General features: G+C 34.3%; 2 protein-coding genes and 1 pseudogene across 4 annotated transcripts; all 3 read left to right on the top strand.

Moving 5' to 3' along the window:
* The first annotated feature begins 703 nt into the window (after window positions 1-703).
* LOC147384336 (casein kinase 1-like protein HD16) lies at window positions 704-4920 on the top strand (annotated as a pseudogene). The gene is made up of 6 exons (XR_015172451.1): window positions 704-1000; window positions 3829-4066; window positions 4289-4344; window positions 4450-4521; window positions 4654-4748; window positions 4841-4920. The product of XR_015172451.1 is annotated as a casein kinase 1-like protein HD16 (transcript).
* Window positions 4921-5028: 108 nt separating this feature from the next.
* LOC147384335 (casein kinase 1-like protein HD16) lies at window positions 5029-6383 on the top strand. Of its 2 annotated transcripts, none has more exons than XR_015172858.1 (4): window positions 5029-5370; window positions 5470-5612; window positions 5697-5871; window positions 5971-6383. XR_015172858.1 is itself a non-coding variant. In XM_086426159.1 (4 exons), the coding sequence occupies exons 1-4, from the start codon at window positions 5188-5190 to the stop codon at window positions 5992-5994; spliced, it is 480 nt and encodes a 159-aa protein (XP_086282285.1). In that variant the 5' UTR covers window positions 5029-5187; the 3' UTR covers window positions 5995-6383. The 2 variants fall into 2 exon arrangements, 1 of the variants encoding a protein (XP_086282285.1); XM_086426159.1 differs by having other exon boundaries at window positions 5515-5612.
* Window positions 6384-18345: 11962 nt separating this feature from the next.
* LOC147384334 (casein kinase 1-like protein HD16) lies at window positions 18346-25801 on the top strand. The gene is made up of 9 exons (XM_086424912.1): window positions 18346-18680; window positions 21499-21564; window positions 21666-21736; window positions 21959-22444; window positions 22535-22601; window positions 22707-23112; window positions 23258-23355; window positions 23441-23664; window positions 25656-25801. The coding sequence occupies exons 4-9, from the start codon at window positions 22174-22176 to the stop codon at window positions 25799-25801; spliced, it is 1212 nt and encodes a 403-aa protein (XP_086281038.1). The 5' UTR covers window positions 18346-18680; window positions 21499-21564; window positions 21666-21736; window positions 21959-22173.
* The last annotated feature ends 2012 nt before the right edge of the window (window positions 25802-27813 follow it).

The following is a 27813-nucleotide window of genomic DNA, read 5'->3' as shown; positions in this document are numbered from 1 at the left end:
CCTCATACATGACTAATATGAACTAATTCTCTAGGCCACAAGTCTTTAGACTGGAGCTTGTTGGATGTTAGGTAGCAATGCTATGCATGTGTACTATATATGATGTTTCTCTAGTAAATGTTAATTAATTTTATTGGCACACATGCATTGCCACATTAGCAGTCCAACACCACAACCGTTTAGATTTCATGGTAAACTCAAATTTGAAAAAAAAAATCAAAATAAAAACATTTTTGGGTTTGATCAAAGGTTTTGAAAATGGATGGCTACTAGACTCTAAATTTGAAATTAAAATTCAATGGTGAAAAATAACTTTCTAATTTTTTTTGGGAGTTCTTAAAATTTTGTGATCTACATTCTTGTGTATATCCTATCGTTTTGTATGACACGTGGATGTGGTCATGGAATTCACCTTACTCGATAAGTTGTATTTCTTTGGGGCATGATTGAATTTTCAGTTCAATTAACAATTGGTCAACTTTTCGAGAATTCAGAGTCTGAATTTGTTTCAATAGTTTTTGGGCATTTTTAGGTTTGAGGGGTCATTTTGTAATTTGGGGGGTGGGGGTATTTTCGTATTTTGTTAATAGTATTTAAGATCGCTTTCTCAGATCCTACAATCAATTTCGCATTTGCCTTAATTTCAAAGAAAGAACGTATCTTCATTTTCTTTCACTTCTCATCTTTTTTTTTTTTTGTGGTTTTATAGCCTACACCATACTCCGCTCTCTAGTTATAAGTATGATGATCTTAGTTTTCAATTTGAATTACTTTCATAGGGCATTGTTTTGAGATTCTAATTTTTGTGCTTGTATGCTTTAGGGTTGCTTCGTTCCTGTTGGTGGTATCTTTTGCATGCCAAATTTGTCTAAGATATCTTATGATGGACAAAAATATATTTCCTTTTGTTTTAATTATTCTCCACCTTAATCGAAATCTGCATTTATGCATATGAAGTCACAGGCCCGATCCCATTTTCAACAATATTTCATAACATAAGGTATGTTTATCTACTTTAATGATTTTAATTTCAGAAAAATTTTGAATGGAAATTACTATATTTTTATTTTCATTCATTAACAATATTTAATATGCAATATTTTAGCACATTGCCTATAGTATATCTTTTCATATGGGAATCTTTATAATTATTTTGTTTTATTTAGTTTGGAAAGCAATGGTATTATAAGGACCCCATCCATCAAACATAAAGAAAGAGGGCTATATATCTAATGTAAGATCACCATATAGTATGTCTGGTAATTCCCTAGGAACTCTATTGGAATCCCTAAATCCAAGAAATCTTATAAGCTATAGTTTTAGTTAGACAATCAACTGTTTGATTTGCATGATTTGACAAATAATGAACAAATATTTTGATGAGAATGTAATCTCGCCCTTAAGACAACCTATAGCATAGGTTAAATCTTATAAAATTAAAATGCAGATAAATGACATCATTTGTAGTTATGTGGTTTTTGAGTCCGAAATTCGACATTACATGGATTTGGAATCATTATCATTCTTTTTTAGAAAATGGTGTGAATGGACACTCGAAAAATAGTTTTGTAAAATTATTTTTTGTTACTAACTTTCATACGAATAAAGGCCATTATCTATCAAAGATGTAAGTAAGGGGGTTCATCTTAAGAAATGGGAAAGGTGTTAGGCGCCATATTTCCTCCACCTTAATTTGTAACTTAAAATTCAATCATTTTTCTATTTTTAAAAATATATGGTGGGAAAATGGTTAAAAAGAAAAATATACCCTCAAAATGTATGATCTAGGACTTAAGTACTAACATTTTTATGGAGGTAGATCTCCAAAAAATCTGAAGATGAATAAGTGAACCGACAGATTAAGAGGCGAAAAGAGAGAAATTATTTTCTAGACCCACCTTGAAGCTTGGAGTTATCTTTTTTTTTTTTTTTTTTCTTAATCCATTAATGAAAATATTTATATTAAATCTTTTTTTATTTCTTTTGAGAAATGAGTGAGAGATGAAGAAAGAGTATAGAGATTAGTAAAGAGATGACTAATTTGAGAATTGAAAAAGAGGAGAATGGTGACGCTTGAGAGAACGGATGCAACCTTGGAGGATTTGTGAGAGAATAATTGGGTTTAATAGGAATTTGAGACACTTTTTAAGGTCAAAAGGGTCCTAAAATGAGGATTGAGGGAAAATGACATAAATTGTTGAAAGAATGAGGTTGAAATTAAAATCTAGTAGAGGATAAAATGGTAAATGGGATATATGGACCCTTTTGACCCAGGTCAAATGGTTTGGCCTATGTGAGTTAGATCTTTCAATGCATTTCTATGTTGAGCATTAAAATGGAGTGATAGTTGCTTAAGAAAATGGTTAAGGTGAAGGGTTTGATTTTGGGAGGGTGGAGGTGGTGGTGAAAAGTGTCTAAAAAGTAAGCATGTGCTAACTTTTAGGTGAGTTAGGTGAATTGATTAAGGAACTTGGGGTGTGGGGGTATGGAGATGACTCGTTGAGTATTTTGAGGAGAATGTAATAGGGCTAGGTGGTGGCATATGATATGATGTAGAAATAGTGATGAGGATGATGATAATGGTTTCTTTAGGGAATTTGGTTATGATTGTAACAAGTGTCCCAAATCATTGAGCATGAGCTTGTGGTGTTGTGTGGACTTTGGTTGGGACTCTTAGAGTGATGTTGGGCTTGGGTTAGGTCATAGGTAAAGTTTTGGACTTTGATAGGTTTTTGTAGGTTGGATCTTGACTTGGGTTTGAAATTGGTTAAAGGATGGAAAGTAGACTTGGATTTTGGATTTAATGGATTTAATATTGTGATGGGTTTTATGTGAGAATAGTGTTGGGGATAGGATTTGAGTAGGTTTGAGGGGCTTACGTAAGGGGATGAGTTGGGATTATCTTGGGTTAAGTTGAGATAATAAAAGTTTTCTGAAGAGGAACTAAAGAGCTTGTGATGATCTTTTTGTAGGTCTACATTGAAAAACCTTTCAAACTTATCGTAACACTCGCTAATTGTAGTGTTTGAAAAATTAAAAGAAAATGTGATATTCTCAAGTTTTGAGTCTAATAAGGATGGGATCTATTGTAAGAAGTTAATATCCCAAGCTAGGAGTCTAACAAGGATTGAATTGACTGTGAAAAGTAAAGAAGAGATTTGCATTCTAAGTGTGTTTCGACAAGAATGATTTGACATTTTTTATTTTAAACGATGAACTTGTAAAATCTAAAGAAGATCGAAATTCTTTTTTCCTTAATTTTTTTTATTACAAGTTGAGAATATCGTGCAATTTATACTCATGTGGTAAAGAATAGCATATAGCTTAGGCTCTTACTAAGGAGCAAGATGTGGTTTAGGGTCATAGTAGAGAGTATCATACAATTTAGGCTCTTGTTGAGGAATAATATATAGTTTAGACTCTTACTAAGGGGCAATACACAATTTAGGTTCTTGTTAAGAAGGAAATGTATTTAAGCTCTTACAAAAGAGCAATATGCAAGTTAAGCTCTTATTAAGGAATATCATACAGTTTAGGTTCTTATTGAGGAGTAACATGCAATTTTGGTTCTTACTAAGGAGAAATATGCAGTTTAAACTCTCACATGAGCAATACACGAAAGCAAGCTAAAACAAAAATATTACTTGCTAGAATTTTTTGTGAGCCTATGATTTTGGTGGGAATCCATATGGATTTTACCTTCTTGGATCCCAAAGCTCTTTGAGCAAATAGGTAGAAATTCATTTGTGTGGACCGCTAGTTCGACGTGGAGCCTTTGTTAGAATTTAACTTTGTAACCTATTTTATTTTATGGTCTATGTATTCTAGGTGGCCATAAAATTTGGGCACAGAAGTTGTAAGGGATGTAACCCGCCTCGAATGGCACGTCTACAAGTATGATGCATTTCTGTTTTAAATGTAATTTGTAACTTTTATTTTACTTCTCTCTACAGTATCTATGATTGTCTCATCGTCTTTCTCTGTTATTTTCCCAGCACCCTTGGTGGCAGTCTTTGGTGTGCCAAAAGTCCACTATAAGGGCCGACAAGGGGACTATTATATCATGGTATGTTATCATTTCCTTTTTTATTTTTTCTGATAAGCAATCAGGTTTGTGGTTAGTAATTAGTGGGTGAAGCAGATTTTATATCCAGGTCATGACATCAACACTCACAAACTTTATCAACTTAGCAAGCTGGTACATTCACGTGGTTCGAGCTTTAATTTTGAGGAAGTTCAATCTTCTGTGTCTGTTACTTAAGTTTAATAACACCTCTTAATTCTACAGGTAATGGATATGTTGGGACCAAGCCTGTGGAATGTGTGAAATAACAACTCTCATAGGTGAGTTTCTGGTAGTAGTTAACTCCTGAATATATTTATTACAAGGCTTTTTAGTATATTAACCATATACTAATCTGTTTTTCCATTGTATTTTATTATCTGTAGGATGTCCATGGAAATGGTTGCTTGGATTGCCATAAAAGCAATCTTTATATTGGAGAAGATGCATTCTAGAGGGTTAGATTTTTTTGTTGTAAGTTCTAAACCTCTGATTATGGTTCTTTTACTTTTTTATTCACATCCACTCAACAACTCGTTGTTGTCTCGTCCAAAATGTGTCATTACAATTCCCATAACTTATGATGAAAGGTATGTGCATAGTGATGTAAAGCCAGAGAACTTTTTGCATGGTCTCCTAGGGACCCCTGAAGAGAAAAAACTGTTTCTAGTTGATCTTGGGTTAGGTAAACATATTCTTTTAGTTTTGGGCATTTATATACCTGGAAATATTTCATGTTGTGTATATCTTGCTTCATCACATTTCTTTGGGTATCAGCCACTAAATGGAGGGAGAATTCAACTGGCCAGCATGTTGAGTATGACCAATAGCCAGATGTTTTCTGGTATAATATATGATTTGTCGTTTCGTTCTTATTTTTCCAGTTTAGAAGTTGCTTGTTACATTGGATATCATTAATCTTTGGTTCACGACAATTCCATTTTTGCAGAGGGACAGTGCGCTAGTGTGTATGCTCGTCTAGGGAGAACTGGTAGCAGGAGAGATGGCTGTGAATCTCTTGCATACACTTTCATTTTTCTTCTTCGTGGTTGCTTGCCTTGGCAAGGATATCAAGTAAGCCCTTTCCAAGTTTTATCAGATGTTTCCTTGTATGCAAAAAGAAGATGACGACATCTCTGGAGACGCTGTGTCGCTTCTGCCCACTGCCATTCAGACAGTTTGTTGAATATCTGGTGAACTTGAAATTTGATGAGGAACCTAACGATGCTAAATATATTTCCCTCTTTGATGGAATCATAGGCCGAAATCCGGATATCAGGCCAATTAACATAGATGGTGCTCAGAAGGTACTTTTTAACTTTTCTCTCTTATATTTTTCTGGTTGGTTACCATAATCTTTTGGAAAATCACTTGAGGTTGCTAATTTGTGATTACCTTTTATCAAGCTTAAATGCCAGGTTGTTCATAAGTGAGGTCGGTTGATGATGTAGGCAGAGGAAGACGAACAACCAAAAAAGAAGGTCCGGATGGGGATGCTCACAACACAATGGGTTAGTGTATACAATGCACACCGGCCTATGAAGCAGAGGTATATTTGCCTTGAATGACACATTATCCTCTATTAGGTGATATAAAAAAGGCAAAAACTTCATGTATCTTTCTCCTGTTGTAGGTGTCACAATAATATAGCTAACGGGAAGCTTGCCCAACACATTGAGAAAGGAAATGAAGACGGGCTATTTATCAGCACCATGGCATCTTGTTCAAATCTATGGGTTCTGATTATGGATGCAAGCACTGGTTTCAATGCCCAAGTTTATGAACTCTCACCCCATTTTTTTCACAAAGTGAGTACTCACTTTGATCTTCTTTCAAACCTAAGGCAATTGTGTAATAGAACCTCCTACTTGTCATTGATGCCACAATCACATTTGTATTGTTTTCAGATACCTTTGGTTTGGGGAGGATAGTTCATGATTGTATAATTTTCTGGCAGAATTTCTCCATTGGGTCGTATGAAATAGGTGTTGATCAGACTGCGTCGATAGAGACATTACTGAATCATTCACAAGTGGGATTAGAGAGATGGGAGATTGGAGAGATTCTATCTTGGGTTGGTCACTTATACTACGAGCAGTATCTTGGAACAAAGGAGGCTTGTGATTTGACTGAGTCGAATATTTTCTATGAGGCAATCTTGAGTCCAGAGTATTTTAAGGATGGATCATCGTAGGATCTCAATCTTGCTAACAAGCAATTTCAATCTCGTTCGATTCTTAATTGTTCGTTTGGTTTTGAATCAAAGGAAAATGGTGCATCAGCTAAAGATGTTGGTACCGCAAGCAGAATTTCTAGGTGATCGACCGTCTTTATTTTATGTAATTAATCTCTTTCAAAATTTCGAGTTATTGATTTTGTAGAATTTCATCTTCATGTTTGTTAAACATCGATTTTTATTGTAATTTTCGAGAAATTCATCATATATCGATTTATATCACAAGACACATGCAATATTTAATTTCAAATGTATGATACTTGTTTTTAGGAAAATGACTTCAAAGAGTGGAAGCAGGTGGTTCGGGAAATAGGTTGATAAGGCATTTATGAATATTCAGAGTTGTTGGGTAATGGGTTGAAAACAACAAGGGGCATTAAGGTCTTTTCATGTTTGTGGCTGGGGTCAAGGAGGGCATGTCATCAATTTCAAAACACAAGTGTATCTCCAAAAATTACACATGTGTAAAATCTTTTTTTTATTTTATTTAAAGTTACTCTTGATAGCAATGGCCATGATCGGAGCTAAAGACCATATTTAAAATAAAAAAGAATTAATTACACGGTAGTGATGGCCACTAGATGTTGTCGCTATAAATCCAATTTCTTTAACATTTGACAACGGGTTTTGGAACTGTGGCCTTTGGTAATACATATAGCAAGGAAGAGATTAATCGGTCACATTCTCTCCTTTATCCCTTTTTTATTTTATTTTTATTAATATGAATTTAGGCTGTCAACAAATGCTTCTCGGTTCAGATATAGTAATATCCGAATCCGAATCTGAAAATTTTATCTGATATCCGAATTCAAATTCGAATCCGACGGATGTTCTAAAACTCTATCTGAATTCGAATCCAATTATCCTATCGGATATCAGATAATCTCCGATTAGAATTCGAATAATTTGTATGTTAAAAAAAAAACAAAATTTTTCCTTATCCAACTGATTTTTTATTACTTAAAAGACCTATTATATATTATATTATGTATATAATAAATAAATCAAATAAAATAATATACTATATTCTTTATATAAAAAATAAATCAAATAAAATAATATATATTATATATTATTTGGAATCGGATATTATCAGATTTAAAATGTTAGTATCAGAATCCGTATCCAATAAGGATTCTAATATATAAAACTATCCAAATTCGAATCCGATATCCAAAAATTTCAGATAATATCCAATTTTTTGTATTCGAATTTTCGATTATCCATGGACACCCCTATATGATCCAATGGATCGTATCAATTAGAAAAGCTCTTCATTCTCTTAGGGGGTTGATTATACTCATTAGAGTGAAAATGATCGAGGAAAGATATCAAAGGTTGGCAGTTGCAATCTTACCCTTATGTTTTAGACACCATTTTTGATGTGTCTACACCTTTATTTGGTCATGTATACAATTTCATTAAATGATAAATCACAGAAAACGTTGGTGTGGTTGTATAAGCTCTCTAACTGAATTCCATCTATACAGGCTTTGCTCTATATACGTTTAATAACATACATCCATCGCTCTACTAGTAAAAAAAAAAATTTCTTTGATGGGCAGATAATAGATGAATATGATCAGAATGTGCACTTTTGTTGACATCGACATTGAGGAAGCTCAAGAAATTGCTGAGGCCACGGGAATTATGGGCCCTCCATGTGTGCAATTTTTCAGAAATAAGGAAATGCTTACGTTGGTTATGTTGCATTAGTTTGTACTATTATTTGGATCCATCTATATGTTAGGCATAAAATGGGTCAAACTTTATCCAAAATTTGAGTGATCAGAGTCCTATTAAGTCGGTTTGGACCTTTGTAGTGGACCCGAATTAAAAAATGAGCTGAATATTAGTTGATGTCCCATGATCCGAGTAGGATCCGGTTGGATACAGATTCATCCCTATGTCTGCCTAGATATGAATGATATATTACTTTGAAATTTTATTTTTTTACATTTTTCAAAATATCTTTTTTCTACTACTTTAATATAACATGAATTCTTATTAAAAAAAATTAATAGTAAAGTAAAATAGTATATCGATTAGAAAAGAAATAGAGCAAAAGAAAGTTGAATGGACTTAAATTATTTGGCCCAACTGACCCGAATCAAGTAATTAGATCAGATCTATTCCACATCCAAGTTTAGTGAAAGCAAATGGTTCAAATATGATTTTAGCTAATAGAATTCGAGTCGTATCTGGATCCAAATAAAAAATCTAGATTTCGATATGGATATTGTGGAGGATATTTCTCGAACAAATGACACGTGACAATCTCGAGGAATTGTAGTCAAAGAACCGAATTACGTGATAAGCTAACTGATCATATAACTAACATTAAAACCAATCTCCCAAGCCACATTGGTGTGGAGGTCGGAGAAAATTTTGTAAAATCTGGGACGTTAGGTGTAATTACTCCTATAACTGAGAAATTAGGTGTAATTGCTCCCGCGAAAATCAAGGCAAATCAGTAAGTAGGTGCAACAACTCCGACGATAATCATAGAGAAAATCTGGGAAGATCTAAGGATAGAAAACCCTTTAAGTACAATGTTACACAAAAAATGTATGAAAAATCCTTTCTGAGAATACTCTATTGGATTGGCTTTAGATTTCTAACCTGGGCGTCGGAGTGGTTTTCTTGCAAGCCCTCCTACAAGCACAGGAAAAGGAGAAGAATTACATCAAGGAGAATCTCGAGATGGAGCAAGTTTTTGCATCCACAATTTAACGTCGTCTATGGGAAACGTTACAAGAAAAAGAAATACACCAAGGAAAATCTCGAGGTGGAGCAAGTTTTTGCATCTACAGATATACTCATATCCGGCCCAAACCTGATCTAATTAAGCCCTATGTGCATGTTAGCTGGATATCTTGGCTGATTTCCTTGATGTTTCGATAAATGCTCGAACTATAATTTGAAACAAATAATGTAAAAATTACTATTGTTTACAACTTCAAAACAAAATAAACAAGTCTTGTTAATCTCTTCTTTCGTAGATTATATTTGTTATCCTCTGGCCTTCACCGGATATTTCTGTGTTGGATATGCAGGACCACATCGGGTGTGAAGATGAAGAAAGATTACAAAGAATTCATCTAGTCAAACAAATGAGATGTTCTCAAAAGCTTCTTTGTGATTGAAATTTGATACATTTCGATCTTGTTCCATCCAAACAGACAAGTCAAATAATATGCCATTTGGGCCATTTGGGCAAGGTTTGTAGATCAAGAGATGGGAACACAAGCAACCCTGTTGTGGAACCAAAGTTTGTGGTGAAAACCAATCAGCCCAAACCAAGCAAGAAAGATCTAAAATCCAAAGGAGCTTTATGACCAAATCGATAGGTTGACAAATTAATTGACGATTATTCAATTAGGAGCATTGGGTAAAATATTTAACCTACATGCTACATTTTCTTTTCTTCACCAATCAAATGTCAAGAACAGGGCTTTCAGGAATATTGAAAATGATAGGTTTTCTATGAAAGTTTGGCTCTCCCATCCTTGGTAGGGGCGAAGCCAACATTTTCTTGTAGTAGGACTGATGAAAATATCGTCACATGGGCATGTTATTATTAGGAATTTTTTATTCCATTTTCTTTATTGTTGCAAGACTTGGCTTATAGTAATTAACCGGGTGTATAGGATGTTGTTAGTGGTTTTTTTGTACGTGTCAGGATCTGTTACGGTCATTAGCATGATCTTAATTTTTACTCGGTCCATAGGAGGCTACGTGTTTACTTTTCTGTTCCACATGTTCAGATGAGTGCCTAGTTTAGTGGTACAATGTTGAGTTGTAATGCCTATATATAGGCTGCTTAGTTGATGAAATTGAAGTGACAAGAGAATTCAACATTTCCTCTCTTATCTTTTAATAACAGTTTCCTCTACTTACACATATATAGAAGCTAATTTTTTATCAATGGTATCAGAGCTTTGAAAGTGTGGGTCCCGCAAATTAGAAGAAGAAGAAGATTGCCTAATTCCACCATCTCTCGAAGTAACAGAGAACTTCTCAGAAACAGATTTTTCAACTCGCTCCCTTGCATCCAAAGCAACCTTCCCAGCCATTGCTATTTCAACAACGCACTCCCAAATCTCTACGGTTGCTCACTCTACTGCAGCACGTTTTGTCTTAAGTCTGTCTTTTATAGAATCCCGTCTTCTCTAATTTTTCTCTGGCCTCTGTCACTGCTCTCTATCGAGCTTCAGTCGTAGCTCTCTCCATTGCAACCCTTTCATAGGCTTCAGTAAATACCCTTTCACGTGTTATCCTTTCAACAACCATTCAATCTTTTTCTCATTTCTTTTTCTTTTTCTTTTTTCAAAGCTTGGGAATGACAACTGGTAACAGTGAAATAAGAACAACAACTTTGTTCTCTTTTAGCATTAGCAATGAGCGAAGAGCAATAGCTTTGTTCTTTTTAGCAATAGCAGTGAACGATGGCATCAGAAAACTTTGTGCAACCTGCAATTCCACGCTTTGATAGCCATTATGACCATTGGAAAATGTTGATGGAGAACTTCTTGAGGTCTAAAGAGTTTTGTCAGATTGTTGAGAATGGAGTAGCAAAACAAGCACCAATCATAGTCTTAACAGACTAACATAAAACTGAATTTGATGGGTAACGATTGAAGGATCTCAAAGCAAAGAATTATCTTTTCCAAGCCATTGATCGTTCAATCTTGGAAACCATTCTTTGTAAGGACACCTCCAAACATATATGGGATTCCATGAACAAGAAGTACCAAAGAACAACAAGAGCAAAGAGGTGGTAGCTCCAAGCACTTCGTACAGACTTCGAAATACTCCGAATGAAATCGGGAGAATCGGTTTCTGATTTTTTTTCTCAAGAACAATGAAAATTATCAACAAAATGAGGATTCATGGTGAGAAGATGGAGGGCGTAACAGTAATCGAGAAAATATTTTGATCGATGGTACCAAAGCTCAATTATGTGGTGTGTTCAATCGAAGAGTCAAAGGACCTTGATCAACTCTCAATTGATGAACTCCAAGGTTCATTACTGGTTCATGAGCACAATTTGATCCAGCAAAACAATGAGGAGCAAGCTCTGAAAGTTTCAACTAACAATAACGCTACGATACTGAATTAATCAGCATATCAAGAAAGAGGAAAAGGAGGTCAAGGCAATAGAGATGCAGATAGCGAAAGAGGAGGACGAGGTAATAGAAGTAGAGGTAGACCAATCAATTTCAAGGAAGAGGAAGAGGACGAGGAAGCTACCACTCGACTACTTATAGACTAAGATCAATAGACAAGTCCAGTATTGAGTGCTACATATGTCATCAGTGTTGCCACTACAAATCTAAATGCCGAACTAATCTGAATAGACAACATGGAGAGATGTCTAATCTCGTGGAGAAGGAAGAAGAAGTATCATTGTTAATGGTTTGTCGTGCAAAGGAGGAAACCAACAAGTATTTATGATACTTAGACATAGGCTACAACAATCATATGTGTGGAGAAAAGTCTGCATTCTTTGATTTGGATGAGTCATTTAGCGATAATGTGAAGTTTGGTGACAATTCTAGTCTCAGTTATGGGAAAAGGAAAGGAGACAATCCAAACCAAGGGAAATTCTTTTTAGTTCATCTCTAATGTTCTTTTTGTTCTAGACTTGAAAACCAATTTGCTTAATGTTGGTCAATTTCAAGAAAAAGGATACAAGATTTCTATCAAAGATGGAGTATGTCGAATACAATATGTGAATATGGGATTAATTGCTCAAGTTAACATGATGGCGAATTGTATGTTCCCACTTTATCTCCACAACACTACTCATTCATGCTTTTCAACAAAATTGAAGGATGCGGCATGGCTATGGCATTTTCGCTATGGTCACCTAAACTTTGGTAGATTGAAGACTCTATGGCAGAAAAATATGGTGACTGGTCTTCCTCTAATTACAGCTCCCTCTGAAGTTTGTGAAGAATGTGTTGTTAGCAAACAGCACCGTAACCAATTTCCGCAAGGAAATTCATGCAGAGCAAAAATTCAATTGGAGCTTGTTCATTCTAACATTTGCGGGCTGATAAACCCATTTTCCAATGGAGGTAAAAGATACCTAATCACTTTCATTGATGATTTTAGCCAAAAAAACATGGGTATATTTTTTGCACAAGAAATCAGAAGTTTTTGTAGCCTTTAAAAATTATAAAATGCTTGTTGAGAAAGAAGTTGACAGCCTAATAAAAGTGCTTCGCACTGATCGTGGAGGAGAATATAACTTAACAAAATGGTATTTGCGAAAGGAAGAATCGTACCATTCTGAATATGGTCCGAAGTCTTTTCGCAAAGAGTGGCATATCAAAAGATTTCTGGCCTAAAGCAGTCAATTGGAGCATTCATATTTTGAATAGAAGTCCCACATTTGCTGTTCAAAATATGACACAGGAGGAAGCATGGAATGGACAAAGGCCATCAATAAATTATTTCAGAATTTTTGGGTGTGTTGCCTATGCCCATATTCCAGATCAGAGAAGAAAAAAAAACTAGATAACAAGGAAGAAAAATGCATTTTTCTTGGTCTTAGTGCTCAATCAAAAGCTTACAGGTTTTTCAATCCTAGCACCAACAAAATTCTTATTAGTCGCGACGTTATTTTCGATGAAGATCAAACCTGGTCATGGAATGAGAATCATGTTAGAAAACAAATTCCAACTATTTTTTATGGAGAAAATGAAGATGAAAGGCAACATCCAATAGAAAATGAGCGACAACCAGTTCCAACAGCTATTCAAGAAGAAGAACGACTTCAACATACTAGAAAAAAACCTGCATGGATGACAGATTATAAGGAAATCTAAATTGATCAATCTAAGGACCCACTTACACATTTTGCTCTATTTTCATACTGTGACCCTACCATTTTTTAAGCCGCTGTGAAAGAATCAAAATGGCGGAAGGCGATGGATGAAGAAATTGTAGCAATTGAAAAGAATAATACTTGGGAGTTGATTGAGCTTCCGAAAGGGTACAAGACAATTGGTGTCAAGTGGGTGTACAAGATGAAAGTAAAGGAGAGTGGCGAAGTCAACAAGTACAAGGCGCGCTTAGTAGCTAAAGGCTATAAGTAAGAGTTTGGCGTGGATTATAAAGAAGTTTTTGTCCCTGTTACGAGACATGACACCATCAAATTAGTGATTGCTTTAGCTGCTCAAAATTCATGGCCTATCTTCCAATTGGACGTGAAATCAGCATTCTTATATGGTGACCTACAGGAACATGTATTTATTGACCAACTTCATAGTTATGTGAAAACTGAAAGTGAATATAAGGTGTACAACTAAAAATGGTGTTATACGGGCTAAAACAAGCTCCACGAGCTTAGTATAGTCGTATTGAGACTTATTTTTTGAAAGAAAGTTTTAAAAAATGTCCATATGAGCATACACTGTTCATTAAAATTGGTGATGAAGGAAAAATGCTCATTGTGTGCTTATATGTGGATGATCTTATTTTCACGAGAAATGATAGTGCCATGTTTGACAAATTTAAGAAGTCCATAATGGTTGAATTCGATATGTCTGATCTTGGAATGATGCATTATCTTTTGGGTATTGAAGTGGTGCAATCTGCCAATGGAATTTTTATCTCTCAAAAGAAGTATGTGCAAGAAATTTTAGACAGGTTTTAAATGAAGAACTGCAATTCTGTTAGCACGCCATCAGAAGTGGGTTTGAAGCTCATCAAAGATCCTGAAAGAAAGAGGGTTGACAACACCCTTTACAAGCAAATTGTGGGAAGCTTGATGTATTTGACTGCCACAAGGCCTGATATTATGCATCCTGTAAGTCTCATTAGTAGATACATGAAATGCCCAAAGGAGATGTATCTTTTAGTTGTCAAGAGAATTTTTCGATACTTGCAAGGAACCATAGAATATGGGTTGTTCTACAAGAAGGGTGAAAAGTCAGATTTGTTTGGTTTTACTGATAGTGACTATGCAGATGATCTTGATGATATAAAGAGTACGTCCGATTACGTATTCATGATGGGTTTAGCTATTGTTTCATGGAATTCAAAGAAGCAACCGATTGTCACTTTATCAGCAACCGAAACAAAACTTGTTACTGCAACTACATGTGCTTGTTAAGGCATTTGGCTGAGGAAAATTCTTGAAGAGCTACACTTCAAACAACAAGAATCTAATATACTTTATTGTGACAATATTTCAACAATTAAACTTTCCAAGAATCTTGTTTTGCACGGAAGAAGCAAGCACATTGATGTTAAGTATCATTTCTTAAGAAACCTCACAAAAGATGGAGATATGGATCTTGTTTATTACAAAAGTGAAGACCAAGTTGCTGACATATTTACCAAACCCCTCAAATTACTTGTGTTTCAGAAGTTAAGGAAGTTACTTAGTGTCTGCACTTCGCAAGATCGTGATTAGAGGGTGTTTGGCTGTTAATATGTCTTAAACTGAGTGTTTAAAACATCAATTTAAAAGAGGGACTGATGAAAATATCATCACGTGGGCATGTTATTATTAGGAATTTTTTATTCAATTTTCTTTATTGTTGCAAGACTTGGCTTGTAGTTATTAACCGGGTCTAAAAGATGTTGTTAGTGGCTTTTTGTATGTGTCAAGATCTGTTATGGTAATTAGCATGATCTTTAGTTTTACCCAGTCCATAGGAGGCTACGTGTTTACTTTTCTATGAGTGCCTAATTTAGTGGTAGAATGTTGAGTTGTAATGCCTATATATAGGCTACTTAGTTGATGAAATTGAAGTGACAGGAGAATTCAACATTTCCTCTCTCATCTTTAATAGCTCTTTCCTCTACTTACACATATATAAAAGCTAATTTTTTATCAGGGGCAAACTATGGTTACTTGTATAGTTGAAGAACTTGAAAATGAATGATTTTAAGGAGAAATTAAGAGGTTTTTTGTTAGAAGTTGAAGAAAAAGATATTTAGGTCATTTTCAATTACTATATGAGAAGGCCCGGTCAAGAGGCGATGTCATCAACCAAAAATTGAGGGGGGCGGGGGGAGGGGGGAATGGGGCATGTAATTAGTTGAAAATATAGGGGTGTCTAAGTTTTGCGGGGGCAATTGCCCCAACCAGCTCCTTACAAGCTCCACCCTCGTCACCGGTCATGGGAGAGAAGCATGCGAACGAGTGTTGCAACCATTGGATTCCAACCACAAATCTTGAAAGTTTCCCAATTTTTATATATTCCTCAAAAGCTTCCCAAATTTTTTTTCTTAATGAAATTTTCTCCAACTTATTCGAATAAAAATAATATGCGCCAAAATTTGTTTTACTATGGGTTGAAAGCAATAGTTTTTTGGAAAAAAAAAAATCAAGTGTTTTTGACAAATATTATCTTCATTTTGTTCATTTTATGTAAGCATCTCATGGAAATATCGAAGTCAAGGGAATGCCATCCGTTTGGTAACATGGAGAAAATGTGGTGGTTACAAAAAGAGAGCTGCTATTTTCCCAGCAATTTTTGCTAATGCCACACCAACTCTGTAATTTTACATAGGAATTGATGTATCTTTCTGTAAAACCCATGGTGTGATTTTATAATAGGACAATGCCTAGTCATTAAATTATAAATTTGGGGGTATAATCATAATAAGATGATGTACTTAAAAAAAGGGATCCTCTCCCCACAATTATAACCTTCAAAATCTTCAATTTTCGTTGGGAGGATTTGGCAAGTGTATCTACGGGTGTTTTTTTAACATATATAAGCTGGGGTTTTATGGGATCATATCCTATTCTTCATTAAGAATAAAAATGAGCTATAATTTTATGTAATTATGAGAAAGTTAATCAAAAAGAATTGAAGACAACTTCATTGGAATGCAAAGTGGATGTAAAAAAAATCGAATAACCTCAAGTCCTAGCCCCGGCTTTGGCTAAGAAATTAGCAGCCCGAATTGTTTCCTGATAAAATTCAAATGAAAATCTATAAAGGATCTCTGAAGAGCGTGAAGTTGACGGATCAAAAACATTTACATTTCCACGATAATTCGATTTCAGTCTTGATTCACCAAGTCACTTAAGATAGCTTCTAATCCTTGCAAATTGGAGGGCTTCAACTACTACCTATAATGCCATCCACAAACCAAAATAATTTCAATCCTTCCATTTCTTGGGGACACATATAAACCTTTCACTCTTAAATTAATACATAACTCGGCAATGAAGTATAATATCTCATATAATAATCCTTAAGGAGTCTCTTATCTTTTGATCATATGGACTAACATTTAGGAGAAAGATTCCTAACTTAAGAAAACTCTTTAGAATACACAATACAAAATGCCCTTAATAATAATTTAAAAAAAAAAAAAACCATTTAACCCAAAACATTATCTATATATATATAAACAAATAATATTTTATTTTTATTGAATCTAGCAAATATTTACCTAATTTAAAATAAATAAATATTAACATACTATTCTAATTTGTCCTCAATGGAAAGTATAATGATTGAATATTGTAAGGTTATCTTAAAAGAAAATGGTCAAAAATGAAACTTTTGAGGGCTCATGTTACAAAGTTTAAAAACATTGAAACACTCTATGAAGGATTGATGGCAATCAAATTTTGGCTAGTTAGTCTCCCTAGTGGAGCTCGCCGGATGGTAGTTGTCAATGCCTTGCTTGTGTGCTATGTATGAGCATTTCTCTAGTAAGTGTTAGTCTTAATTTTGTCTCTCTCTCATCTCAAGTCATCAAGGATCAATATGAATTAATTTTCGTCTAGTAAAATACTAGGCTAAAGCTCACTAGATGGTAGTTATCAATATGTGTGCCTAATAAAGATTTTGTTAGTAGTAATATTGTCATTTAACCATATCTTCATTTTTTTTATTATGAGATTTATAATATTCTAAATATTTGTCCACATAACTACAGTTCTATAATTTATAGTGGGAGATGTGCCTTTCATAATTCATCTGCCAATGATCCGATGTGCTCAAATCTCCAAGTCGTGAACCTTGTTCCATGGGTTCTTTAACTTTCCAAACTCACCTTCTCTCTCCTCTTTATGTTGGATAGGCTAGGGTTCTAGTGATTGATGGAGAACACCACAATTAACAGCCCAATCTCTTATACCGTTTTGTGTGAACACTTGTGTCTATTGTAGGGTGTCGATCCACTTAAATAAATGGAATAATTGGCCTAAAGACCTCTTTTAGTAGGATTCATATCTATCAAGGTTTCCTACAAAAACCTAAAGAGTATTTCTAATTCTGATATTATTGGGATTTATCATTAATTATTAACATTTCTTTAATTGGTAGAATCATTGTCCAAGTCAAAAACTAAAACATGTATGTCAATTGGGCCACACGGTCATTACGTTCAAACATATATCACCACCCCATACATGACTAATATGAATTAATTCTCTAGGCCACAAATCTTTAGACTGGAGCTTGTTGGATGCTAGGTAGCAATGCATGCATGTGTACTATATATGATGTTTCTCTAGTAAATGTTAATTAATTTTATGGGCACACATGCACAGTCACATTGGCAGTCCAACACCACAACTGTTTAGATTTCATGGTAAACTCAAATATGAAAAAAAAAAATCAAAGTAAAAACATTTTTGGGTTTGATCAAAGGTTTTGAAAATGAATGGCTACTAGACTCTCAAATTTAAAATTAAAATTCAATGATAAAAAATAACTTTCTAATTTTTTTTGGAAGTTCTTAAAATTTTGTGATCTACATTCTTGTGTATATCCTATCGTTTTGTATGACACATGCGGATGTGGTCATAGAATTCACCTTACTCAATAAGTTGTATTGCTTTGGGGCATGATTGAATTTTCAATTCAATTAACAATTGGTCAACTTTTCGAGAGTTTAGGGTCTGAATTTGTTTCAATAGTTTTTTGGCATTTTTAGGTTTGAGGAGTAATTTTGTAATTTAGGAGGGTATTTTCGTATTTTTTTAATAGTATTTAAGATCGCTTTCTCAAAACCTGCAATCAATTTTGCATTTGCCCTAATGTCAAAGAAAGAACTCATCTTCATTTTCTTTCACTTCTCATATCTTTTTTGTGATTTTATAGCCTACACCATACTCTACTCTCTAGTTATAAGTATAATGATCTTAGTTTTCCATTAGAATTACTTCCATAGGGCCTTGTTTTGAGATTCTAATTTTTGTGCTTGTATGCTTTAGGGTTGCTTTGTTTGTGTTGTTGGTATCTTTTGCATGCCAAATTTGTCATAATATATCTTATGATGAATGAAAATATCTCTCCTTTTATTTTAATTATTCTCCACCTTGATCGAAATCTGCATTTATGCATATGAAGTCACAGGCCCGATCCCATTTTCAACAATATTTAATCACATAAGGTATGTTTATCTACTTTAATGACTTTAATTTGAGTAAAATTTTGAATGGAAATTACAATATTTTTCGTTTCATTCATTAACAATATTTAATATGCAATATTTTAGCATATTGCCTGTGGTATATCTTTTCATATGGGAATCTTTATAATTATTTTGTTTTATTTAGTTTGGAAAGCAATGGTATTATAAGGATCCCATCCATCAAACATAAAAAAAAGAGGGCTATATATCTAATGCAAGACCACCATCTAGTATGTCTGATAATTCCCTAGGAACTCTATTGGAATCCCGAAATCTAAGAAATCTTATAAGCTATAGTTTTAGTTAGACAATCAACTATCTGATTTGCATGATTTGGCAAATAATGAACAAATATTTTGATGAGAATGTAATCTCACCCTTAAGACAACCTATAGCATAAGTTGAATTTTATAAAATTAAAACTCATATTAATGATATCATTTGTAATTATGCGATTTTTGAGTCCGAAATTCGACATTACAGGGATTTGGAGTCATCATCATTCTTTTTAAGAAAATGATGTGAATGGACACTCAAAAAATAATTTTGAAACATTATTTTTTATTACTAACTCTCATACGAATAAAGGCCATTGATCTACCAAAGATGTAAGTAAGGGGGTTCATCTTAAGAAATAAGGAAGGTGTTAGGCGTCATTATTCCTCCACATTAGGTTGTAACCTTAGATTCAGTCATTTTTCTATTTTTAAAAATATATGGTGGGAAAATGGTTAAAATGAAAAATATACCCTCAAAATGTACGATCTAGGACTTAAGCACTTACATTTTTAGGGAGGTAGATCTTTAAAAAATTCGAAAATGAATAAGTGAACGGGCAGATTAAGAGGGGAAGAGAGGGAAATTATTTTCTACACCCACCTTGAAGCTTGGACTTATCATTTTTCTTTTCTTTTTCTTGATTCTTTAAGGAAAATATTTATGTTAAATCTTTTTTTTTTTTCTTTTGAGAAAAAAGTGAGAGATGAAGAGAGAGTATAGAGATTAGTAAAGAGATGAGTAATTTGAGAATTGAGAAAAGAAGAGAATGGTGAGGCTTGAGAGAAGGGATGCAACCATGGAGGATTTGTGAGAGAATAGTGGGGTTTTATAGGAATTTGAGATACTTTTTAAGGTCAAAAGGGTCCTAAAATGAGGGTTGAGGGAAAATGACATAAATTGTTGAAAGAATGAGGTCGAAATTAAAATCTAGTAGAGGATAAAATGGTAAATGGGATATATGGACCCTTTTGACCCAGGTCAAATGGTTTGGCCTATGTGAGTTGGATCTTTCAATGCATTTCTTTGTTGAGTATTAAAATGGAGTGATAGTTGCTTAAGAGTATGGTTAAGGTGAGGGGTTTGACTTTGGGAGGATGGAGGTGGTGGTGAAAAGTGTCCAAAAAGTAAGCATGTGTTAACTTTTAGGTGAGTTAGGTGAATTGATTAAGGAAATTGGGGTGTGGGGGTATGGAGATGACTCGTTGAGTATTTTGAGGAGAGTGTAATGGGGTTAGGTGGTGGCATATGATATGATGTAGAAATAGTGATGAGAATAATGGTAATGATTTCTTTTAGGAGGTTGGTAGTGGTTGTGACAAGTGTCCCAAATCATTGAGCATGGGCTTGTGGAGTTGTGTGGACTTTGGTTGGGCTCTTAGAGTGATGTTGGGCCTGGGTTAGGTCATAGGTAAGGTGTTGGACTTGGGTAGGTTTTTGTAGGTTGGATCTTGAGTTGGGTTTGAAATTGGTTAATGGATGGAAAGTAGACTTGGATTTTGGATTTAGTGGATTTAGTATTGTGATGGGTTTTATGTGAGAATAGTGTTGAGGATAGGATTTGAGTAGGTTTGAGGGGCTTAGGTAAGGGGATGAGTTGGAATTTCTTGGGTTAAGTTAGATAATAAAAGTTTTCTGAAGAGAAACTAAAGAGCTTGTGATGATCTTTTTGTAGGTCTACATTGAAAAACCTTTCAAACTGATCGTAACACTCTCTAATTGTAGTGTTTGAAAAATTAAAAGAAAATGTGATATTCTCAAGTTTTGAGTCTAATAGGGATGGGATATATTGTAAGAAATTTATATCCCAAGCTAGGAGTCTAACAAGGATTGAACCGACTGTGAAAAGTAAAGAAGAGATTCACATTCTAAGTGTGTTTCGACAAGATTGATTTGACATTTTTTATTTTAAACGATGAACCTGTAAAATCTAAAGAAGATCGAAATTCTTTTTCCTTGATTTTTCTATTACAAGTTGAGAATATCAAGCAATTTATACTCATGTGATAAAAAACAGCAGTAGCTTAGGCTCTTACTAAGGAGCAAGATGTGGTTTAAGGTCATACTGGAAAGTATCATACAATTTAGGCTCTTGTTGAGGAATAATATGTAGTTTAGACTTTTACTAAAGAGCAATACGCAATTTAAGTTCTTGTTAAGAAGGAAATGTATTTAAGCTCTTACACAAGAGCAATACGCAATTTAAGCTCTTATTAAGAAACATCATATAGTTTAGGTTTTTATTGAGGAGTAACATGCAATTTAGGTTCTTACTTAGGAGAAATACGCAGTTTAAACTCTTACATGAGCAACACACAAGAACAAGCTAAAACAAAAATATTACTTGCTAGAATTTTTTTTAGCCTAAGATTTTGGTGGGAATCCATATGGATTTTACCTTCCATCCCAAGGCTTTTTAGAAAATAGGTGGAAATTCATTTGTGAGAACTGCTTGTTCAACATGGAGCCTTTGTTGGAATTTAACTTTGTAACCTATTATTTTATGGTCTATGTATTCTAGGTGGCCCTAAAATTTGAGCACAAAAGTTGTAAGGGATGCAACCCCCTTCGACTGGCACGTCTACAAGTATGATGCATTTCTGTTTTAAATGTAATTTGTAACTTTTATTTTACTTCTCTCTACAGTATCTATGATTGTCTCATCGTCTTTCTCTGTTATTTTCCCAGCACCCTTGGTGGCAGTCTTTGGTGTGCCAAAAGTCCACTATAAGGGCCGACAAGGGGACTATTATATCATGGTATGTTCTCATTTCCTTTTTTATTTTTTCTGATAAGCAATCAGGTTTGTGGTTAGTAATTAGTGGGTGAAGCAGATTTTATATCCAGGTCATGATATCAACACTCACAAACTTTATCAACTTAGCAAGCTGGTACATTCACGTGGTTTGAGCTTTAATTTTGAGGAAGTTCAATCTTCTGTGTTTGTTACTTAAGTTTAATAACACCTCTTAATTCTACAGGTAATGGATATGTTGGGACCAAGCCTATGGAATGTGTGGAATAACAACTCTCATAGGTGAGTTTCTGTTAGAAGTTAACACCTGAATATATTTATCACAAGGCTTTTTAGTATATTAACCATATACGAATCTGGTTTTCCATTGTATTTTATTATCTGTAGGATGTCCACGGTAATGGTTGTATTGCCATAAAAGCAACCTTTATATTGGAGAAGATGCATTCTAGAGGATTAGATTCTCTTGTTATAAGCTCTAAACCTCTGATTATGGTTCTTTTACCTTTTTTATTCACATCCACTCAACTACTCCTGTGTTTTTCTAGTAAATCAAACAACTCGTTGTTGTCTCGCCAAAAATGTGTCATTATTATTCCCATAACTTATGATGACAGGTATGTGCATAGTGATGTAAAGCCAGAGAACTTTTTGCATGGTCTCCTAGGGACCCCTGAAGAGAAAAAACTATTTGTAGTTGATCTTGGGTTAGGTAAACATATTCCTTTAGTTTTGGGCATTTATATACCAGGAAATATTTCATGCTTTGTCTCTTGCTTGATCACATTTCTTTGGGTATCAGCCACTAAATGGAGGGAGAATTCAACTGGTCAGCATGTTGCATATGACCAATGGCCAGATGATTTCAGGTATACTATATGATTTGTCGTTTCGTTCTTATTTTTTCAGTTTAGAAGTTGCTTGTTACATTGGACATCATTAATCTTTCGTTCCTGACAATTCCATTTTTGCAGAGGGACAGTGCGCTATGCTAGTGTGTATGCTCGTCTAGGGAGAACTGGTAGCAGGAGAGATGGCTGTGAATCTCTTGCATACACTATCATTTTTCTTCTTCGTGTTTGCTTGCCTTGGCAAGGATATCAAGTAAGCCCTTTCCAAGTTTTATCAGATGTTCATGCCATGCTTACCTTCTTCTCTCAGGGAGAAAATAAAGGTTTCCTTGCGTGCAAAAAGAAGATGACAACATCTCGGGAGACGCTGTGTTGCTTCTGCCCAATGCCATTGAGACAGTTTGTTGAATATGCGGTGAACTTGATATTTGATGAGGAACCTAACTACGCTAAATATATTTCCCTTTTTGATGGAATCATAGGCCCAAATCCAGATATCAGGCCAATTAACATAGATGGTCCTCAGAAGGTAACTTTTTAACTTTTCTCTCTTATATTCTTCTGGTTGGTTACCATAGTCTTTTGGAAAATCAGTTTAGGTTGCTAATTTGTGATTACCTTTTATCAAGCTTATATGCTAGGTTGTTCATAAGTGAGGTCGGTTGATGATGTAGGCAGAGGAAGACGAACAACCAAAAAAGAAGGTCCGGATGGGGATGCCCGCAACACAATGGGTTAGTGTGTACAATGCCTACCGGCCTATGAAGCAAAGGTATATTTGCCTTGAATGACACATTATCCTCTATTTAGGTGATATAAAGAAGGCAAAAACTTCATGTGTCTTTCTCATGTTGTAGGTATCACTATAATGTAGCTGATGGGAAGTTTGCCCAACACATTGAGAAAGGAAATGAAGACAGGCTATTTATCAGCAGTGTGGCTTCTTGTTCAAATCTATGGGCTCTGATTATGGATGCAAGTACTGGTTTCGATGCCCAAGTTTATGAACTCTCACCCCATTTTTTTCACAAAGTGAGTACTTGCTTTGACCTTCTTTCAAACCTAAGGCAATTGTTGATGAGTAGGTTTTATACCTACGAATTAACCACTTTTAAATATAATATTTTATTAATTTTAGAGTCTTTTAGTTGTTTTTATTTAAGTTTAGTTAGTTTTATACTTTTTATGTGTTTATATGTTTTTATTTGATTTTTATACTTATTTTACAGATTAGGAACAATATGGAACATTGGGATAGGTGCATACGTTTAGGAGAAATTCTGACTCCAAATTGGTTCTCTCGGAAGAAGGAAGCTAAGCATACAAGCTAAAAAGTTTTCAAGCCGCAGCTTGATAGAAAACGATGTTGCGACGGGAATTCAAGAATGGCATAACAGAAATATAGAAATACAAGCCGCGGCATGATATATTGGGAGGCCATGGCCTGCTTACGTTTCCAGTTTTACACGTTAATTTGTGGTGACCGAATTAGAGATGGATTTTGGGACTCTTAAACCCTAATGACTCCATACCTATAAATAGGAAAGTTAAACCCTTATTTGCGGACAGAAGTTTTGGGGTTTTTCTTGGAGGCAGAAGATTGAGAAGGAGGACGGGAATTGGAGATCGGCTCTTGAGTTTTATCTTCTTTAACTTTACTATTCTCTTAATTTTGTAATCTAAGAATGACTAAATACTTTTGTGATTTTGTTTTCTTTTCAATGAAGAACTAATTTCTATTCTAGGGTTATAATGGAACCCATTCATGATATTTGATTAGTTTTTTTCTTTCTTCTTCTATGATCCCACATGTGATTGTTTATTCTATCCAATGTTTAATGCGATTTGATTAACTGATCATTAATTGAATTGATTTGGTGAACCCTAATAATATCGGCAGAGTTATTTTGTATTCATGACCTAGATAGATTAACATATGCTAATTTGAGATAGGAATATACTCAGGTTGCATGTGCATTCCTTATGAGAACTTATTCTTAATGAATTCTTCTTGATTTGATTCTCATAGGCATATAGGGAATTAGCCTAGAAGGGTATTTTTACATGACCATCGAAAGAGGCTTGTAGAGAATTTAGTGTTCTTGGATGACAACCATAGTGGATTAATTTATCATAGAGGGAAGGAGAATTAAATCAAGTGGATTGTTTGGGGGAAATTATAAACCTAGATTTTATCACTCATTGATTTTAAATCTACAAGTTTATTTTCTCTGTTAGTTTTCTTGTTTAGTTTTAATTCCTATTTTTACTTTTGTTTGGATAAAATTAGAGTGAGATAAATTGATAATTAGCAATAGATTGGTATTTAGTCTCCGTGGGAACGATACTTTCTTATCACTTTATTACTTGTTTCGATACGTATACTTGCGTGCGTAAATTTAGACAACAATTGTCTAATAGAACCTCCTACTTCTCATTGATGCCACAATCACATTTGTATTGTTTTCAAATCCCCTTGGTTTGGGGAGTATAGTTCATGATGGGAGAAATTTGATGGCTCTAAACTGTCAAATTGAGGATCATCAAAAATTTCAAAAGCTATAGCCATCAAATTTCACTTTCTCAAATTAGTGGGTTTGGCCCATCGAATTTTCTTGTCAAAATTTTCAGTTTTCACATAGTGGCACCTTCTCCACCATGGTCGCAACAACCAACACGAACTTGACAATCATGGAAATAATGCTATTTCCATGCACCTACCAATGCAGAATCAACATCATGAATCAAATTCAGTCAACAAATCATATGACATTCCTGCGAATCCAATGCTACTTGTCGCTGAGGTACAATTAAATCTTGTAGAGGCCGCATACAAGATTACCTTCAATTATTGATTTTATTTGTGAACAAGTCCCACTCCAAAACAACACATATACATTCAGTTTTTATTCGACTGTGATGAGTTTGTTGGGGCCTAATATAACTATAATGCCTCACCAAAGTTTTAGCGTGAAACTTGTGCATAGATCATTGAGCATAGGATCCATAGATCATCACTTGTAATCATAATATATGGCAGCTAATTAGTACTCTTAACCTTCGTGCTTGCAGATATGGTCGACAATAAGAATTTGATGTTAGACAAATTGAGTAAGGTGGACTTTGAAGATGACAATGATTTTTTCTTCACTAACAATTTGCTCAACATGGAGGAATTTGACAGAAAAATTACAAAATCAAACGAATGGGGTTTTTAAGTATGTGCTATGATGAAATGGTTCAAGTATGCACACCCATAGGGTTAAGGGGCCTTAAGATTAACTTCTTAGACAGGTAATATAAAAAATTGATTAATTTTCTATTTCATTTTCGTTATCTCTTTTTGTCTTTCTTTCTTTTTTGCTAAGCTTTTTTGCTTTCTTTTCTACCCAATATAAGAAACAATTCAAGTAAGAAATAATGCAAATACAAATTCTAATTTGTAAATTTTTATTAATGAAGCTTAGGTTTATTCAAATTAAAATTTGTTAGTTCGAGAAATAACTTTGTAAAGAGTTACCAAAACAACAAAAAATTAACTCAATGAAAACTCCCAGTCGGAGATAAAAATGAATCTAATACATTAATATATCAACCATGTATTGCATCACCCTCAATATTCATCTTTGCTTTCTTCTCTATCAAATTCAAGTTTCTTTTTTATTTCTTTCAAAGTAGGGACAAGAAAAGTGCAGGATGAAAGAAGATTGAAATTTAGAAAATGAAGAGAGAGTACTTACAAGAAGTCTTCTCTAAGCGTTGTAACAATCTCGTCGAGAAGGTTATTGATAGAATATCAAAATAACAGCCATGATAACATCATATTTTGTTGGCGTGGAGGGAATTAGCAAGGGAGTCCATGCGAAATAAGGTGGAGGCTTTGTAAAGTTTCTCCAAGAATTAGTAGTAGTCTAGCCAATAATTAGTCCCCAGGACATGAAATGTAGCTACAAAAGACGACTTCAACACCTTATCTTCCTTTGTTGATGGATCGAATCCAACTTCATACGTAGGAGAATACTATGTTAGAATTCAATAAATTGTGTGGCCCATTGACCTCACGATTTGATGTTTTAATTGCACAAGGATTCTATAATGATAATAGATATCAATATTGAAAGGAATTCCAATATCGTTGGAATTAGAAAGTATTCTTTTAAGATTAATAGGAAACCTTGATGGATAGGAATCTTTCTAAAAGGAAAACTCTAAGCCCTCAATCTCCATCTATAAAAGAGGATCGGCAACCCTATAATGGTGAGAGTGGAAAATACACATAAGGAAGAGAGTTTTAAAATAGTGATATCCTTCAATCACTAGAACCCCAACCGATCCATATAGAGAGAAGGAAGAAGGTGAGTCTAGAACTAAAGGAATTAAGCTATTCGGGTTCGAGCACTTCGACAGACATGTGGATTGCAAAGACGCATCTCAAATGATTCTTGAATCAACGATTTCATTATGGCACAAGGTAAGTACCCTAACTAAATAACAATTTACATGAATAGTATTCTTGAGATATACGATTGATTTCGATCCTATTGGGAATCATAGTTGAAAAGTTATGTTAAAGATTTGTATGTTTTGAAATCTTGCATACTAATGATACTTAGCCCATGTTGTATAGTGTAAAAACCTTGAAATGTTCCTAGCTAAAGCATGTTAGGTGCCATCTGCCTTATGTCTTGCATGTGTGCCATGTAAGTATTCTATCAATAATAATATTGTCACCAAACTACATTTTTATTATATATGTTACGGCTATAACCTAAGCGGGTTGAAGGTAGACGTAGGCCCAACTCAAGTGGCAGAGCTCTCAACCCCAAGTCAACTTGAATTGAGCATTGAGCCTGAGCTCATTAATCCAAGTTCAACCTCATCTTCTAAACTCGAGTTAGCCTAAATTAGGGTTACATCATATGTATTTAATATAATATGAAAAAGAAATTATAATATTTAAATAGAATAATATAGCATTTAGAAAAGAAATATAGCAAAAAAATGTTGAACAACTGTTAGTAATTTGGTCGGGTTGGATCCATATTCGAATTTAGTAAAAGCAAATGATTTGGATATGATTTTAGCTAAATAGGATCTGAATAAAAAATTTGGATCTAGTTATGGATTAGCTCAAATCCGACCCAAATCAGACCCATTTAAGTGCATGTTAGCTTGATATCTTGGCTAATTTCCTTACGTTGTGTTTGGATTGAGAGAAATGGAGAAAACA

Source organism: Akebia trifoliata, chromosome 15 (assembly GCF_017979445.1).
Source record: "Akebia trifoliata isolate Shusen 1 chromosome 15, ASM1797944v1, whole genome shotgun sequence".
In the NCBI taxonomy this organism is placed as follows: Eukaryota; Viridiplantae; Streptophyta; class Magnoliopsida; order Ranunculales; family Lardizabalaceae; genus Akebia; species Akebia trifoliata.
This window is presented reverse-complemented; position numbering and strand designations above follow the sequence as displayed.